The following is a 16,968-nucleotide window of genomic DNA, read 5'->3' as shown; positions in this document are numbered from 1 at the left end:
AAGTGTATAAATAACAATACTCTAAACTATTTATCTATTTGATACAACTGAAAATTAAAAATAAACAGTACCAAAAATATTTCGTTAAAACTCTCGAATTTTATTTAGTTTTTGCAAGAAAATCTTAGGTGAATAGCGTTCCTATTCATATTCAACATTCTTATGAATAACGTTCCCATTCATCAACCGTTGGTATCCGTCAGCATGGGCCCCGCTCCCGAGAGCTGCTGAATATTTAGCTCACCTGTCCAACCATTTCATACGTCAAACGAAAATCAACTTTCATTTCCAGAAGCCAGAAATCATAGGAGGCGATGGATTGCAGTTGCAGGGACGTTCTCCTCCGCCGGGATTCCGATTCCGGCAACGCCTACATTCTTCTGCTCAACGACCTCTCTCTGATTCCCGTTTGGCATTACCTCTTCGCCTCCCTCGCGATTTCCGCTGCAATTCTTTACCACTTCCTCGAATTCCATTTCTTCCAAGACCTTTTCACCGCCTTCAGAGGCTCCGCCGTCTCCTTAACCTTCAACCCCTCCTCCCATATCTACCAAGGGATCATTTCCAAGTGCCGGATTCTCCATTCCAGGTCCCAATTCAATACTATTTGATTAAGCAACTATTCAATCCTTGATTTTGTTGTTCAATTAACTTAATTAGTCGATTAACATGCAGGTATTTGGCGACGCCGTGGCTCTCGAGCCCCCATTTCCAGACTCTTTTTCTCAGCTTATTTGGACGGCCTCCTGCTTTCAGCTACCAAAGGTACGCTTGCATCTGTCCCATGTGGTCGACCCAATTTTCAAATTTTGTGGGAAAATGGGGGTTATTTATGTTTATTCATTTTCGCCATCTCGGTTAGTTCAAGATTTGAAATTTGTGGTTGTTTTTGTGTGGTGGGTTCTTCTGCATCTGTGTGCAATGTGCGTTTGGGAGTGAAATATTTTGGAGTATTTGTGTACTGCTGCAAATCCCAATTCGGCTGCGATTGTTACTACTTCAATTCTTCGTATGTGGATTAGGATTTTACGAATAGTAAAGACACACGAATTTACTGTTCTTTGAGTCTGTTAAAAGATGCAAACCGCATAGCAAATGTGATGTATTATAGTTGTCTGTCTGGATGATATCTTAAACCAGAATGCTCTGTCTGGATGATATCTTAAACCAGAATGCTCTCAGTTTACAATTCAGTGTGATTTTGGGAGGAGCTTTTAGTGTTCAGTGGATTTTATATGCGTCTGATTTTATTTGGTTCAGATGTAGTCTTGTCGATATGCTTAAAAGTGTTAGTGTTTCTTAAATCAACGAAGGTTTTGATGTAGATGGAGCTGAACAGAAAGCAAAATAAACCAAGACGAAAGAAAACGAATGGTTTCTTGTTTTTCACTCTGCAGAAACTCTTACAGAGGAATATTTCATCACTCTCCAAAAAGAGCACTAACATGCTTTTACATTAACTGAAGGCCCTTAACTTGGGACCACAATAACCACTACAATTCATCCTAGACACACATCTTTCTAATCTCATGGATCACTCAACACATGGCACTCATGGCCTTTTTACAAAACTAGTCATTTACACTTTGCCTCATTCTGCACAAGTGGATACACCAATTTAAACAAAACTTATTCTAAATCTTTTCAGCTCAAATACTTATAGTTCAACACTCCCCTTTAAGTTTTGAGCTGATTTCACACCAAGCATATCTCGAAGATAGTTGAACCGATCCTTAGACAAAGCCTTAGTGAATATGTCTGCCACCTGCTCATTTGTTGGACAGTACACCAAATCGATTATCCCTTCCTGGAGTGCATTCTTGATAAAATGATACCTTCTGTCAATGTGCTTGGTTTTCTGATGGAAAACAGGATTTTTAGTAATTGCAATTGCTGCTGTATTATCACAGTGTACTGGAGTCGCTTCAGTTTGCATCTCACCAAAATCTTCAAGAACAAATCTAAGCCAAATGGCTTGAGCAGTTGCTTCAGAGGCACTGATGTACTCTGCTTCTGCTGTAGAGAGTGCTACACAATTCTGCTTCACTGAGGCCCACGAGAACACTCCACTGCCAAAGGAAAATGCATAACCAGAAGTACTCTTGCTATCATCAACAGATCCACCCCAATCACTATCACAGAATCCGATTAGCATTGCATTCTTTCCCTTTACATACTCTAAACCATAGTCTAAAGTTCCCTTGATATACCTAAGCACTCTTTTGGCTGTTCCAAGATGTTTATTTGTAGGGCAGTGCATGAATCGAGCTAGAAGACTAGCAGCATACATTATATCTGGTCGAGTTGCTGTGAGATACAGCAGACTTCCCACAATTCTTCGATACTGTTCCTCACTTGCTGAACCACTGCCATCATCTTTACATAGCTTCTCTGATGAAACCAGTGGTGTAAACACAGATTTACACTCACTCAAACCAAACTTATCTAACAAAGAAACAGCATACTTCCTTTGATGGATAAATATGCTTGTGTGAGTTTGAATCACTCCCATACTAAGGAAATGATGAAGAAGCCCCAAATCTGTCATCTCATATTTTGTCATCATGTCTTCCTTGAACTCCTTCAGCATCTCAGTGCTATTCCCAGTATACACTATGTCATCCACATAGATTGAAACTATCAGAATTTCTCCTCCCCTTGCTTTGATGTAAAGAGTAGCTTCACTCTGACTTTTCACAAACCCACAGTGAGCAAAATAGGTATCAATTTCACTATACCAGGCTCTTGGCGCCTGTTTTAGACCATACAAAGCTTTATAAAGCTTGTACACCTTGTCTTCACTCCCCTTGATCACAAAACCATCTGGTTGTTCTACATAAACTTCTTCTTCGAGTACTCCATTCAGAAAAGCAGATTTCACATCTAGTTGGTATAATTTCCAACTTTTCTGAGCTGCCAAAGCAATTAGAGTCCGAATTGTATCCAGTCTAGCTACAGGTGCAAACGTTTCATTGTAATCCACACCTGGTTTCTGAGCATATCCTTTGGCTACCAGCCTTGCCTTATGCTTTTGCACTGTCCCATCGAGATTAAGCTTGGTCTTGAACACCCACTTAACCCCAATTATGGGTTTATCACTTGGTCTGTTCACCAGATCCCAAGTTGCATTCTTCTCAATCATTGACAGTTCATCTTTCATAGCCTTCATCCATGCTTCATCTTTGGCTGCCTCTTCAAACTTTTCAGGTTCCATAATACAAAGGTTGCATTGTGCCAAAACATCATCTAGATTCCTCCATTTCAATGGAGTGTGATCAAAAACTTGAGTCCTTCTTATGCTGCTGTCCACATCACTTACAGATTCATGAGAGAATGCCAGATTTGGTGACAAAGCATAATCATTTTCCTCTGAAGTTGTCTCTGATGAGATACATTTAGGCAGCACAGATAGCTCACTAGAATTAAACACGGTTACATAGTTCTCAGGAGCTGTCTTCCATTCCCAGGCTGCATTTTCATCAAACACTACATCCCTTGAGAGTATAAGCTTTTTACTAAGAGGATCATACACTCTGTACCCCTTTTCACAGGTTGCATAACCTACAAATATGCCCTTGACACTCTTTGCATCTAGTTTCTGTCTCAACTCATTTGGTGTGTGTACATAACACAGACAACCAAAGATTCTGAGATGTGCAATTCCAGGTTTTCGACCACTGAATGCTTCAAATGGAGTTACTTCTCCAAGAGCTCTTGTAGGACACCTGTTCAATAAATAGACAGCTGTGAGTACAGATTCTGCCCATAAGTAGTATGGTAGTCCTTTGTCATGGAGCATAGCTTTTGCCATCTCAACTACAGCTCTGTTTTTCCTCTCTACCACTCCATTCTGTTGTGGAGTATAGGCCATAGATAACTGTCTTTGAATCCCTGCATCTTCACACAGCTTGTTGAATTCACAAGATGTAAATTCACCCCCTCTGTCACTTCTCAGACATTTTATCTTAAAGCCACTTTGTAATTCCACCATGGACTTGAACTTTCGAAAACAGATCAATGCATCTGACTTGTATTTCAGGAAATAAACCCACATCATTCTTGTACAGTCATCTACAAGAAGCATGAAATATTTGTTACCCGCAAGAGAATCATTCTGCATAGGACCACACAGATCCACATGTACCAGTTCTAGAGGTTTACTAGCTCTCCATGCTTGATTCTTTGGAAACCACTCTCTATGCTGTTTTCCAAACTGACAGCCTTCACAGACTTCATCCATTTCTTCTAAAACTGGGAGACCATGCACCATTTCTTTATTCTTAAGCTGTTGAAGACCTCTAAAATGCAGATGGCCTAGTCTCTTGTGCCATATCCAAGTAGACTTAGAAATACCTGCTCTCAGTACAACCTGATCATTTGGTATCAGTGTCAAAGGATAACACCTGTTCTTTTTCATTTCAACTTTGAGAACAAGACAATCCAATAAAGGTCCATCAAAGATACTACACATCTTTCCCCCAAATAACAGATAGTAACCGTGTTCATCCATCTGCCCCACACTTAACAGATTTTCTTTCAACCCAGGTAAGTACATTACTTCTTTGACATATTTTCTGCCTTTGCTAGTGTCTATCACAAGTGTACCAAAACCTGCCACATTCATGAGTTCCCCTGTGGGCATTTGAACCTTGCCAACTACATTTGTCTTCATGTCTATCAACAACTTAGAATCCCCTGTCATATGGTTGCTACAACCACTGTCTACATACCATTCTCCATTCACTTTTGATTCAGTGATTGTGCTATTTGCATAAAACAGGTTCCCTGTCACCTCTACCTGATTAGCACAATTTGCCTTTTGCACTGATTTACCTACTGTGCACTCTCTAGCCCAGTGACCAAACCTTTCACAGTTATAGCATTTAGGTTTCCCTTTATACCTACACTCTCCAAAGTGAAACTTAGAACATACCCTGCACTGTGGTTTGGTACCTATCTGCCCCATTGACTGTGCATTATGTGCAGAATTAGCATGAAATTTCTGCTGAAACTTAGGTTTTGAACCCCATTTCTTACCCTTATTATTCCAATTTTTCTGAAACTGAGATGAACCAGGTTGACCTTCACCCCTATTCTGCTCTTTTGGACTCACTGAGAAAGATGAGAATGCTTTCCCAGTAGTATCAACAGTATGCAGATCAAACCGTTGCTCTTGACTCTTTAAGATTGCAACTACTTCCTGCAACTCTACAGTCTCTAGACACTTTGTGTTTTCTATAACCAAACAGATAGAATCATAAGGTTTACTAAGACTGATCAACACTTTCTGCACAAGTCTCTCATTCGACAGAGATTCACCAAATGTTCTCATTTGATTAATTAACTCATTCAGCCGTGTAAGATAGCTAGATAAAGACTCATCATCTCTCATCCTAGCATATTCAAACTCTCTCCTAAGATTCTGCAGTTTCACAGATCGTACCTGATCACCACCGTGATACTCCCCGTACAACAAATCCCATGCCATCTTAGCTGACTCGGCATTGGCGATTCGTGGGAAGATCTGATCCGAGACTGCATTTTGAATGATTCCCAAAGCCTTTGCGTCTTTCATCAGAACAGCTACCATTCCTTCATCCTCCTCCGATGCTTCTCCAGCTTCCTTCTTCTTCGGATTGGAGGTTGCAATCCCCTTCTCTACCAGATTCCATAACCCAAGAGATTTGAATATCGTTGCCATTTTAATTCTCCAGAACTCGTAGTTCTCACCGGAGAAAACTGGAGTTCGCACTTCCGAGCCTCCAGATCCAGACATGTTTTGATCTGAATCGACAACTTCACCGAGCTTCAAGAGAGCTTCGATTGAGCTCAAAAATAGCTTCACAGATTTACGCCCAGATTTTAGACCCAACTAGGCTCTGAGGCCATGTTAGTGTTTCTTAAATCAACGAAGGTTTTGATGTAGATGGAGCTGAACAGAAAGCAAAATAAACCAAACGAAAACGAATGGTTCTTGTTTTTCACCTACTCTAAGAGGAATTTCATCACTCTCCAAAAGAGCACTTGCTTTTACATATGAGGCCCTACTTGACCACAAGCCACTCAATTCATCCTAGACAAATCTTCTAGCTCTGGTTCAACACATGGCATCATGCTTTTACAACAGTCATTTACACTTGCCTCTTCACAGATACACATTAAACAAAACTTATTCTAATCTTCAGCTCAAACTTATAGTTCACAAAAGTTATAACATTGATCATTTGAATAGGAGTTGTACTGTGTTTTAATATAGGTTATGCCTAAATTTTTTCATCCACCGCCATTTTAGGCCTGTTATGTATTTAGTTGCATTATGTTCCAGGTTGGTGTAGTTTAAATTGGGCTTACATTTTTTTTTTCTTGTAAAAGGAAAGAATACAGAAGAGAAACCTTATTCTGTATGCTTTTCTGGCTGGCTTTAAGGTTTCAGGCTTGTTGAACAAGGTTCTAGAGGGAAAAAATACTGAGTATCCCAGCTGATATTAACACATAGCTGGCTCCCATCTAGGGCGACCCGAAGCCAACTAGGCTCCCTACTTTGCAAGGGTCGGCGGGGGGTTGGGGGAACATTTATTGTATACAGCCTTACCCTTGCTTTGCAAAGAGGTTGTTTCCACAACTCTTACCCATGACCGTTCGGTCACAAAGAAGCAACCTTTCTGTTGCATCCCTCGCCCTCCATGTAAATAAACAAACAAAAAGGGCGACCTGAAGCCAACAAGGCTCTCCGCTTTGCGAGGGTCGGGGGTGGTCGAGAGGGAGGAGGGGAACGCCTATCGTATGCAGCCTTACCCTTGCTTTGCAAAGAGGTTGTTTCCACAAATCTAACCCGTGACCTTTTGGTCACAAAGGAGCAACTTGCCCGTTGCACTAAGGCTTGCCCTCCATCTAAATAAACAAACAAAAAAAGGACGACCCCAAGCCATCAAGGCTCCCCGCTTTGCGAGGGTAGGGGTGGGGGGGGGGGGATGACATCTAGTTTACGCATCCTTACCTTTGCTTTGCAAAGAGGCTGTTTCCACTACTCAAACCCGTGACCTTCCAGTCACAAGGGAGCAACCTTTCCGTTGTAACTGAAGCTTAACGAGCTTCCTAGAATCTGAGTTTAACTTTATATAGGGTGGTTATAGTCCTGTTTGACACCCAAGGATAGATATAAAATGATTATAATGTGATTTATAGCCGTAATGATATATGAGATGGGTCTATTTGGGGAAATGAATCAGTTGGCTTGTTAGTTTACTAATTTACTGTCAAGAAATGAGAAATGTAACTGTATTGTTCTATATTGATCCTTAACTGTTTCTGTCTCGCTTTTAAAGGTTTGCTTGGATCTTTGATACTTTTAACATTTTTTTCCATGATCTTGCTTCTCGCATAGGTTTGCTACAATTTTGTGTCTCTACTAAAATATGTTTAATACAGATTATGCAACTGTCATTGACTATTCTTTCTCTTGAATTTTGATTCATGCTTTTGACTAACAGATAGCAATGTATATTCCCTCGCAGAGAAATTTTTCATCTATCTGATGGTGGAACCATTGCTTTGGATTGGCTAAGGAATTCTGATGGTAACTATTGTTCATTTACCTGAAATTAATGACCATGTACGTATATTCTTTTATGGACGTTAATGAACGCAAAGTAAAGGGTTAATTACATTGTACACTCTTCAGGTTTGGGGTTGATTTTCAAAATGGACCATGAGGTTCTAATTTTCTCATATTGCACCCTGAAGTTTTGAAATCGTATCAATTTACACCTTGTCTCTTTGAATATCTAATCCTCCATTTAATTGATGATTTTTTTGTCAATGTGGTTCTAATGTGGCTTAAACGATAGCCCACATAATGATCACAACTCACTATGCCATTAATTTAATGAAGGATCAAGTGATCAATCTGACCAAAGACATAAATTGATACAATTTTAATACTTATGGTATTAAATAAGAAAATTGAAACTTCATGACACATTTTTAAAATCACCCCAAATTTCAAGGGTGTGTAATGTAGTTAGCACTAAATCATACTAGCCTTATCATTTTAATTTTGTGTTTCTGATATACAGTAAAAATACATGCATAAGCTCCAGTGTTTTTGTAACTTTGTTTTCGTTCGATCTTATATTGTATTTCTTTGGTTGTGTACTACTTGGCACCCATGTTGTGTTGGCTTATGTTGATAGGATGTGTAACGTGGGCTGTATTTATATTTTGTGTTTGTAAAAATGTAGTCTTTCATGTTCATATATTAATTCTTTCTCAGAAGAAAAGAATGCTTACTTATTAATTGACAATAGTTCCTCAGTGACGTTATCTTTGGAGAAAGCAGTTGTAGGTTTTATTCTAAATTGGCATCGTCTATTTTTATTGTGAGGCTTCATGATACCATTTGTTCCATTGTGTGACCTTTATTGGTTGGACATTGCAATATTGTCAAATCTTTTTAACTGAAGAGTTGAAGTTCTATGGGCTAGATGGTGAATTGATCTCTCTACAGAATGTTGTAAAAAAATTTAAATTTAGGCAACCAATCTTTTCCGTCTTGGTAATTGGCCTGAAACAGGAGAAAAATGGAATTTTATGTCAAACTGAAATTTCTGTATTATTTTTGTTCCATATGAGAGTTGTTATTAAATTTTTATGCTGCTGTGCTAGTACTAGGGCTATTCTTGTAATCTCCTGCGTATGTTGCATTTCTCTCATCTTTCTTTCCTCACTTTACTGTACTGAATTTTCAATTCAATTGGTTGTACTCGGGTCCATTTCACGTTAGATGGACATCATTAGTAAATAATCCCGAGACAACATCATCTAGACAGACAGACCCTTTAAACTCACTATAACATAATAACAACTGAGTACACTTCCATATTTCAATAACTACCACACATAGCCTTTGAGCCTCCTAAACATAATTACTACCTAGTATTTTGTAAACTTGACCAGGCAAGTCTCAATGATATTCCTTGATTCAAACCCCTGTATCTTCTAAAACCCTATGCCCAAACCCCTTCAAACCCACCCAAAAGATGATTTTGGTTCTTCTCATACGGTAAATAAAACCATTTTTTTCATTGGTTGCAAAAAGAATTTTCACAATCTTAAAATGTGTCCAGGTGTAGTGGCTTTACTAATTATTTAGTTATCATGCTCATCTGAAGTGTTATGACACTCTTGATTTCATGGTAATCGTCGTTGTAAATGCTTTTTCTTTTCTGATTCATGTGTATGCTTGTAATGCAGTTCTGGGAGGTGCTTTGAGCACAAACAATGCTATTCCTAAAGATGACACAACCCCTATCGTGCTGGTGATTCCTGGATTAACCAGTGATTCTGAATCTGCTGTAAGCTTAATCTTTATTTCTTCATTATTTATTTGCCTTTTTGTATAAACAGAATTCTCCAAATCCGCATCAAGGGCTCTGGTTCGAAACTGGGGTTCCCTGTGTTAAACCCTACAATTTGGAAGGTGGGAAATTCTTGCAGTTGCTAGATTAGATTGGTACTATAAGGAATTGAACCCGTTACCACGTGGGAGCAAACTACTTGACTAAACCCTTATTGGTACTCAATTTTTTAGTGTAATTAAATTCTAGTAGCTATTGTTGTGGTCCTTGTCTCTAGGAATAAAATACAACAACAAGAAAGCCTTATCCCACTAAGTGGGGTCTGCTGTATGAATCCTAGAATGCCCATGCGTTCGGTTTTGCGCCAAGTCTTCTGTCAGCTCCAACTACTTCATGTCTTTTCTTAGTCCTTAGGAATAAAAGTACTCCATGTCTTTTTTTAGAGTCTCTAGGAATAAAATATTTGAACTAATTTAGTTGGTTCAAATAGAAATTTTGGTTTTAGTCAAGCAAGAAGTTAAAATAGTAAAATAAATTTCTCTAGAACTTCGAAAGCTGTTGAATCTTAGAATCTCAACTGAGTTTTTTTTTTGCTTCAGAAAAAATGTCTTTAAGATAGAACCTTTCCCACCCTATCCCAATGTAATTTGAGCTAGAGCTCACTGGCAGTTATAAACTTAGTACGAAATTGCTATTGGGGAATTTTTAAGATCTTTGCAAGGACTTTTTCGTCCTGTTGGTTATTATATGTCTGAAACACAAAACTAACTACAACTAGACCTGGCCATGGCCACATCACTCCTAGTCTCAGCCAAAATAGGAATTAAATTATCCGGGGTTCTTCAAACCGAAGTAGTTGGTCCAATCTCTTAAGTCCAGATGGCATCCCATCTACAACAAGATTACACCCTGTAATCATGATAGATGTTGTACCACCTACACCGTTCCCCAGATGCTGACATTAATCAGCCCGAAAGTGGATGGGAGCCTTTATGGTCATGATACTGAAGGAGAAGCTTCAGTTGGTTTATCCCAATTTCATGGAATGCACTAATACGTGAGTAGTTTAAAAGTTTTGACAATGGGATTAATGATGAAGGAGTTGAAGGAGTTGTCCCTTTCTGTTAGGTCGTGCTTATTTTGCCATTATCCAGTCCAGGAATGGGAAAGTAATTCCTATTTTACCAATATGAGATGTTTGGCACGTTGTCTGGCTGGCAATTTACCAGTCAATTTTGACAAAGAGGAGGGTCAGGATTCCAGTTAAGAGCGTATTTCCATTCCTTACCACACATGGAATGTAAATTTACACAAAAGTGAGCCATTGACCTGATTCAATAATGAAGTCAGAAAATGACCTTAGCATCTCTTTTTGTTTAATGTGATGCTGCTGTATCTATTAGTGTAGAGCTGATTTTTAGGTTTCACGATTTAATAGAAGTGGATTCCATGTTCACTCTTCATGTACCTTTTTTCTTTTTATTAATAATTTTGTTTCTTGTGAAAACAAAATGCACATTTGTTGGGATTGCGAAGGCCTGGGTTCAGGTTTTAGGGTAAGAATCTCGCTCTTCCGTTCTCTCACTGTTGTCCTGCTCCTACAACAAATGGAGGAAATGGAAAAAGGAGAGGACCTAGCTCCTAGCTTTAGAGTTATTTTTACTTTGTTTTTTATGTTTCACATTTATTTCATTGTGCTGTCACAATAGGAAATACTATGTTTTTTCATTTATTTTTATAGGAAACATAACAATTAAATTGAAGGAAGTACAATCTAGTGGACCAACAGTCCATAAAAACTAAAGAGCTGGCCACAACCTATGATTAACAAGCTACCACAAAATCTAAAGAAAATCTGCACCCTTATGCAGGACTTACATCAATAAATCATGTTTATCGATTTAACATATGAATAGATAGTTTATTATATGAATCATGAAGTCTTTTTCATTTATAGAAAAAATATAAGTGCTCCTCTTGATGTCTTCTTTAGACTCATTCCATAATAAGCTTTTGGTATGTGTGAGATATGGTTTGTCTGCATTCATGATGATTTGCTGATGTTACTTCTTGTTGCTGCAGTACATAAAGCATTTTGCTTTCAATACAGCAAAAAAGGGATGGAATGCTGTTGTTAGCAATCACAGAGGACTGGGTGGCGTTTCAATTACAGTAAGAAGCTGTTTTAGAAGCAACAAAAGTTGACAAGCTAATGATATTAAAGATTCTGATAATTCTCAATCGTTAATGTTATTTTTCTATTGAGAAGCACACCTTATTCATTATCTATGAAACTAGAAAACAATGAAAAAGTGGACAACCTATCCACAGAAGTACAAATAACATCCATTAGCAAACAGCTTCTACAAATACAAACAGAAAAAGGAAAAAAGAAAAGGATCCAAACGAGCATGTTGTTATAGTAATGTGTTGTGTGCTGCTTCTCCCTTGTCTAACTTTCTGGATGTTGTGCGTTTCTCTTTGAATAATTAGTTTTCTTATTAAGCCAATGAAGTAATCTCAGTGTTCTGTTTCTTGTTATTTTCAGTCCGATTGCTTTTATAATGCTGGATGGACAGAGGATTTACGGACTGTCGTTAATAACCTCCACCATGAATACCCCAAGGCTCCTTTATTTATTGTTGGAACAAGTATAGGTGCCAATATTTTGGTATGTTATTTGGCCGTGTTAAATTCGTTTTTAAGCCTTTTGTAATTATTAATTAGATTTGATCTTTTATGGTATCATTTGATTTCACTACTTTTCTAATTCTGGATCCCTTAATCATATATTAACTTCATTTTTGTTTTAGAGGCACTCACCTTGCAGTTTTTAGCACTATTCTAATTTTTCTGAGATCAAACAGATATTTATAGAACGTTATACAAGTCAATTTCATTATCTCTCTATATTCTCATTTGCTAGTATTTTTGGCATCAACTCTGCAAAGCACCGAGCTATATGAGTTGTTGGGAGATCTTTTAAAATAATTCCAATATAAAATTAGTTTTCAACATTCTCTGTTTCATTAATCACCTGAAGTTGACATCCATTTTAATTAATTGTTTTCAGGTCAAGTATCTTGGGGAGGATGGCGAGAAGACTCCTGCTGCTGGGGCTGTAGCGATATGTTCCCCTTGGGACCTTTTGGTTAGTGTCTCAACTTAATGGTTATGTGAAGAGCAATGTTTCTGGTTTGTGACTAAATGCATTGGCAGAGTGTGTGGACAACTTTCTGTATATGGTTTTGTCCCAAATTTTCTTTTCTACTGTTAACCATTCTAGGCTATTGCATATGTCCACAGTGATTAATGAAGGGGTCAGCAGGGGATAATACTAGGGGCTCAGTAGTATGGATTCAGGGATTAAAATCTATAATAACACTCATGAACATTTTTGTTTGTCGGAACTTTGTTAGAAAGAGCTAAATATGTTAGTTAGCAGGGGATAATACTAGGGGATAATACTTTGGTCTGGGTTTCAGAGTTGAGTGTTTTAACTTCTGAACATTTTTGTTTGTCAAAACTTTGTTAGAAAGAGCTAAATATGTTAGTTAGCCAAGCATAGATACCTTTCAGTAAACCTATTGTGTACTAGTTCAACATATTAAGGTGTTGCTTAGCAATAAATTGCAGTGCATCATATATTGTACCCTGTGTTTTCTACTTTTGGAATCTCTTGATTTTTTTGGGGGTTGCATGGCAGCACGACGTGACTTGATATTTTTATTTATTTGAACTTGCATGAGAATCATTGTTATTTTAGGCCTTAGTGGCTAATTGGGTTCCTTAAGTTTTGGTATCATGTTGGACTTCAGCATTCATCATTTAGCCCGTAATATTAAAATCTATAAATAACACTCATGCTGGTATGGCAGAATAGTGTGAGACATGCTTGGTTTCACAGTGTAGCATATACTGAACGGCAACTCTAATTTAACGTATCTTGGAAATATATGACCGTTTGAGTAAATGAAAAAAAAAAAGAAATATTAGACATCCTTTGTCGTACCATATACTGCTAGGCAAACAAACCATTTTGCTGTTGCTCCGCTGACACCTGTCTGCAAGTTGCCAAATAAGCTTCAGCTAGATGAAAAAATTAATTGTGCATTTGATGCTATTGTTATAAAAATAAAAAAAAATAAAAAAAAAAGTGAAAAAAAAAAAAAAGGTGTTTCCTCCTTTCGCATGTGTCATGGAATTGAAATTAGCATTTGGTTTCTGCAGTAGTTTCATACTGAATGAAGTTACTTATCCTATGATTTTTTTTCTTGCAGATTGGTGATAGATTTATAGGCCGTAGGCTGTTGCAAAAAGTTTATGATAAAGCTCTAACAATTGGCCTTCAAGGCTATGCTCAACTGTATGTCTGTTTATTTAAACAATATTATGATAAAGTTTTAATTTGGTAGTAAATACCTCATAAAACATTATGTGGTGTAGGATAGAGTTGGGCAAAGGAATGTAGATAGCTCAACGGAAGTGAAAACAAAGATAAATTAAAGTAAAACAATAATAAAAGATGACTGGAATCACTCCAGAGGCATCACACCTATTCTTAGGCTCTCACCAAGAATTTTGGCATCTCACCAAAATAATCGCATTGCAGGATAAGAATTCCGATCTCTGGAAAACCAAACTTTTTTGTTCATCAACTCTTCATTGTTTTAATCTGAATTACAAAGGGGTTATTTTCAAAAGGTTAGGAATATGTATGTATATTTGCTCCACTGTATGCACCATATTCATTTAGTTGCTTACAATATCAAAAAGGTAGGAATATGATCTATTTATTAGCAATAGTTTCTGTCCTTTTTAAAATATATTTATGACAAATCATAAATGGTTAATGCAGAAACCAGCCTCACTTCTTACGGCTCGCTAATTGGGAAGGCATAAAAAAGGTCGGTGTTGTCTTTAAGATTTTTTTGTTGAGCTCAGCATCATTGTTAGAGCAGCAAATAAAGTTGATACTGGACCTCTGTACTCTGCTAGAAAGTTTATCACATTATGAAATATTGTTAAAACCTGCAGCAAGTAATTTTACTTCTGGAATGTTCAACTTTTAAACCCATGGGAACTTTAACGAAAAGCTCCCAGTACTATTCACTTTAATGAAAAACCATATTTTTACACTAAAAAGTCAATCCTGATACTATTCACTTTACCCTTTATTTTGTCCTTATCGTTAAAACTCAAAGTTTTCAAGCCATTTTCATTAGTTTTCCTGTAAACCCATGGACCCCATAAATTGAATTTAATTGTGGATTTAAATATTACTCATGAAAAAGAAGAAACATCCAAATGAAACAGTTGTGTGGAAATAGTCTGTGTGTGTCTGTGTATGCTTCGTTGAGTGGCGCTACCTGCCTTGTACTAATGTTTGTTTTGTTCTTATCTTGTTCTTCAATAGTCGCGCTCTATTCGTGATTTTGATCAGCACGCCACCTGCATTGTTGGGAAATTTGAGGTATAATGATTTCACTAATTCCTCTTACCTTACCTTTGCTCTATTTATTGCGTTAAGCATCTGTTTTTCCTTTACAGACCGTGGACACATATTACAGGCACTGTAGCAGTGCTACTTATGTGGGAAATGTAGCTGTCCCGTTGCTCTGTATCAGTGCTTTAGATGATCCAGTCTGCACTAGGGAAGCCATTCCTTGGGATGAATGCAGGTGGACTTCTTAAAGTGTTTTCTTTCATCGGTTTCTTCTTTCACATAAGTTAAGCATATGCCTTGTATTTGTCTTCAATAGGGCAAACAAAAATATTGTATTAGCTACAACAAAGCATGGAGGACACTTGGCTTTCTTTGAAGGATTAACTGCTTCTGGCATCTGGTACTTCATGGTTCCATGTTATTTCTATACCTTTCTCTTATGTTTGCATTAGTCGCCACTTTGGAGATTAACTTAATGTATTTGTTCCCATAAACTTTATATTATTATACGAGGCTAGCTTAGTAGCAACCTATGTAATGATACTTTATAGCTTGTCCTTTTGAAGCTGTCGTAATTTGGTATATTTGTGTTCATTGCGGCTATTGTGGTCATAATACTCTCTTTGCTATGGTTGGCATGCGCACTTTTAGGTAGCTTCATCATAGCTTTTGTTCTAACACGCAGTGATTAATTTTCTTTCCCTTGCAGGTGGGTAAGGGCTGTTGACGAATTTCTTAAAATTCTTCACTGTAGCCAATATATGCATGTACAGAAGGTATAATTTTATTTTCCTTAGTCTTTGAGTGCTTAATGAAGGAATGTCGTTATTGGGTGCATGAAGCGGAGGTTTTAGATTCTGATACTGTCCAGAAGTATATGCAAATTGTTGTTTGTGCAGCAGTACAGGCCATTTCTGCAAATTAATATTCTTGATTTTCATGTTTTTCAGATGGTGAGTTCTGGCCTGCAGTTGTCGTTGGACTCTTCAATAGATCATCAAGGTCCCTATGTAAACGTTGCAGACGATGGAATGGTAGCTGCTGTTGGAAATGAACAGGCAATGGAGACTAAGATAGAAGATGTACTTGAACCAGAAAAGATCCATGACAGAGAAACTAACGAAATGGTTTCAGGAGAACAAGATGAACAGATGATTCAGCCAGAATCACACTCTTTAGCAGAAATCCCCCAATCATCTGAACTAGTTACTAGCGCGCAGGATGCGAAGCCTCTTGATGTAACTACTACTGTTAGAAGGTGCTTAGATCAGCTATCCCGACGAACTAAGTGGTCGTTGTGGTTGCTTGTGTATGTTTCCATCGTCACAAGTTGGCCATTGATTGGTTCTGCACTTAAAATTGTCTTGCAAAAGAAGCTCAGAAATTTATTTGGGTGATTCTATTGCCACCCACCCCCTAATATCCGAGGAATTTAGGAAATGATAATACATGTAAGAAACTTGTTTCGTCTTAAAACACATTGACAATCATCGCTGTAATGTTTACATTATTTTCAGAAAGAAAAAAAAAAAAGAAAAAAATAAAAATCAAGTTCTATTGATATTAATATTCTGTAAAATATTATGAAATGAAAGAAGATTATAAACCAGTTGAGTCATCAGTCCGGTCCGACGACATGTTGATTCTTTTGCTTAGCCACCCCATTTGCTGAGGTATATAGGAACATGTATTCTGATGAATAATTTGGACAACTACATCAATTCGGTCCTCAAATATTCATCTTCATTATCACTGTGGATCACCTATATATCAAACTTGTACTGACATTGAATCATCTTATGACACTCTGGCAATAATTCATTCACTTTGCCTTTGGTTTTCATAAGACAAATTCACGTCATTCGAGTACTGTTGGAACCAAATCTGCACACTGTTGTGGTTGGAGGAGGGCTGCAAGCCTGGATATCTATAAGAAAGCAAACAACCACATTCAACTTGAAGTACAAGTTTGGTTATGATACCTCGTCCTAAATTTGTTGTATTTTATTGTATCGAACGTATGAAATTATCAAATTGCCCTTGAGACATGAACATTGACTTTCGTTGACCATCTCAACGTAACGTGTATGACTAATTTTCTTAGTTTATTCTTTTTGTAATCATCACCACGAACGCGTGGGCACGAACGGATTCGAATTTGGAGTT

General features: G+C 37.6%; 1 protein-coding gene across 1 annotated transcript; it reads left to right on the top strand.

Annotated features, from left to right (window-relative positions):
• Window positions 1–240: 240 nt before the first annotated feature.
• Window positions 241–16,369, top strand: LOC103940445 (embryogenesis-associated protein EMB8). The gene is made up of 14 exons (XM_009350561.3): window positions 241–589; window positions 676–765; window positions 7,515–7,576; window positions 9,253–9,353; window positions 11,439–11,528; window positions 11,905–12,027; window positions 12,430–12,507; window positions 13,637–13,722; window positions 14,215–14,263; window positions 14,773–14,829; window positions 14,907–15,037; window positions 15,119–15,202; window positions 15,512–15,578; window positions 15,753–16,369. Exons 1-14 carry the CDS (start codon window positions 315–317, stop codon window positions 16,197–16,199), a joined length of 1,740 nt encoding a protein of 579 aa, XP_009348836.2. The 5' UTR covers window positions 241–314; the 3' UTR covers window positions 16,200–16,369.
• The last annotated feature ends 599 nt before the right edge of the window (window positions 16,370–16,968 follow it).

Source organism: the organism of the source record quoted next, unplaced genomic scaffold (assembly GCF_019419815.1).
Source record: "Pyrus x bretschneideri cultivar Hongxiangsu unplaced genomic scaffold, Pyrus_bretschneideri_v1 Contig49, whole genome shotgun sequence".
Classification (NCBI taxonomy): domain Eukaryota; kingdom Viridiplantae; phylum Streptophyta; class Magnoliopsida; order Rosales; family Rosaceae; genus Pyrus; species Pyrus x bretschneideri.
This window is presented reverse-complemented; position numbering and strand designations above follow the sequence as displayed.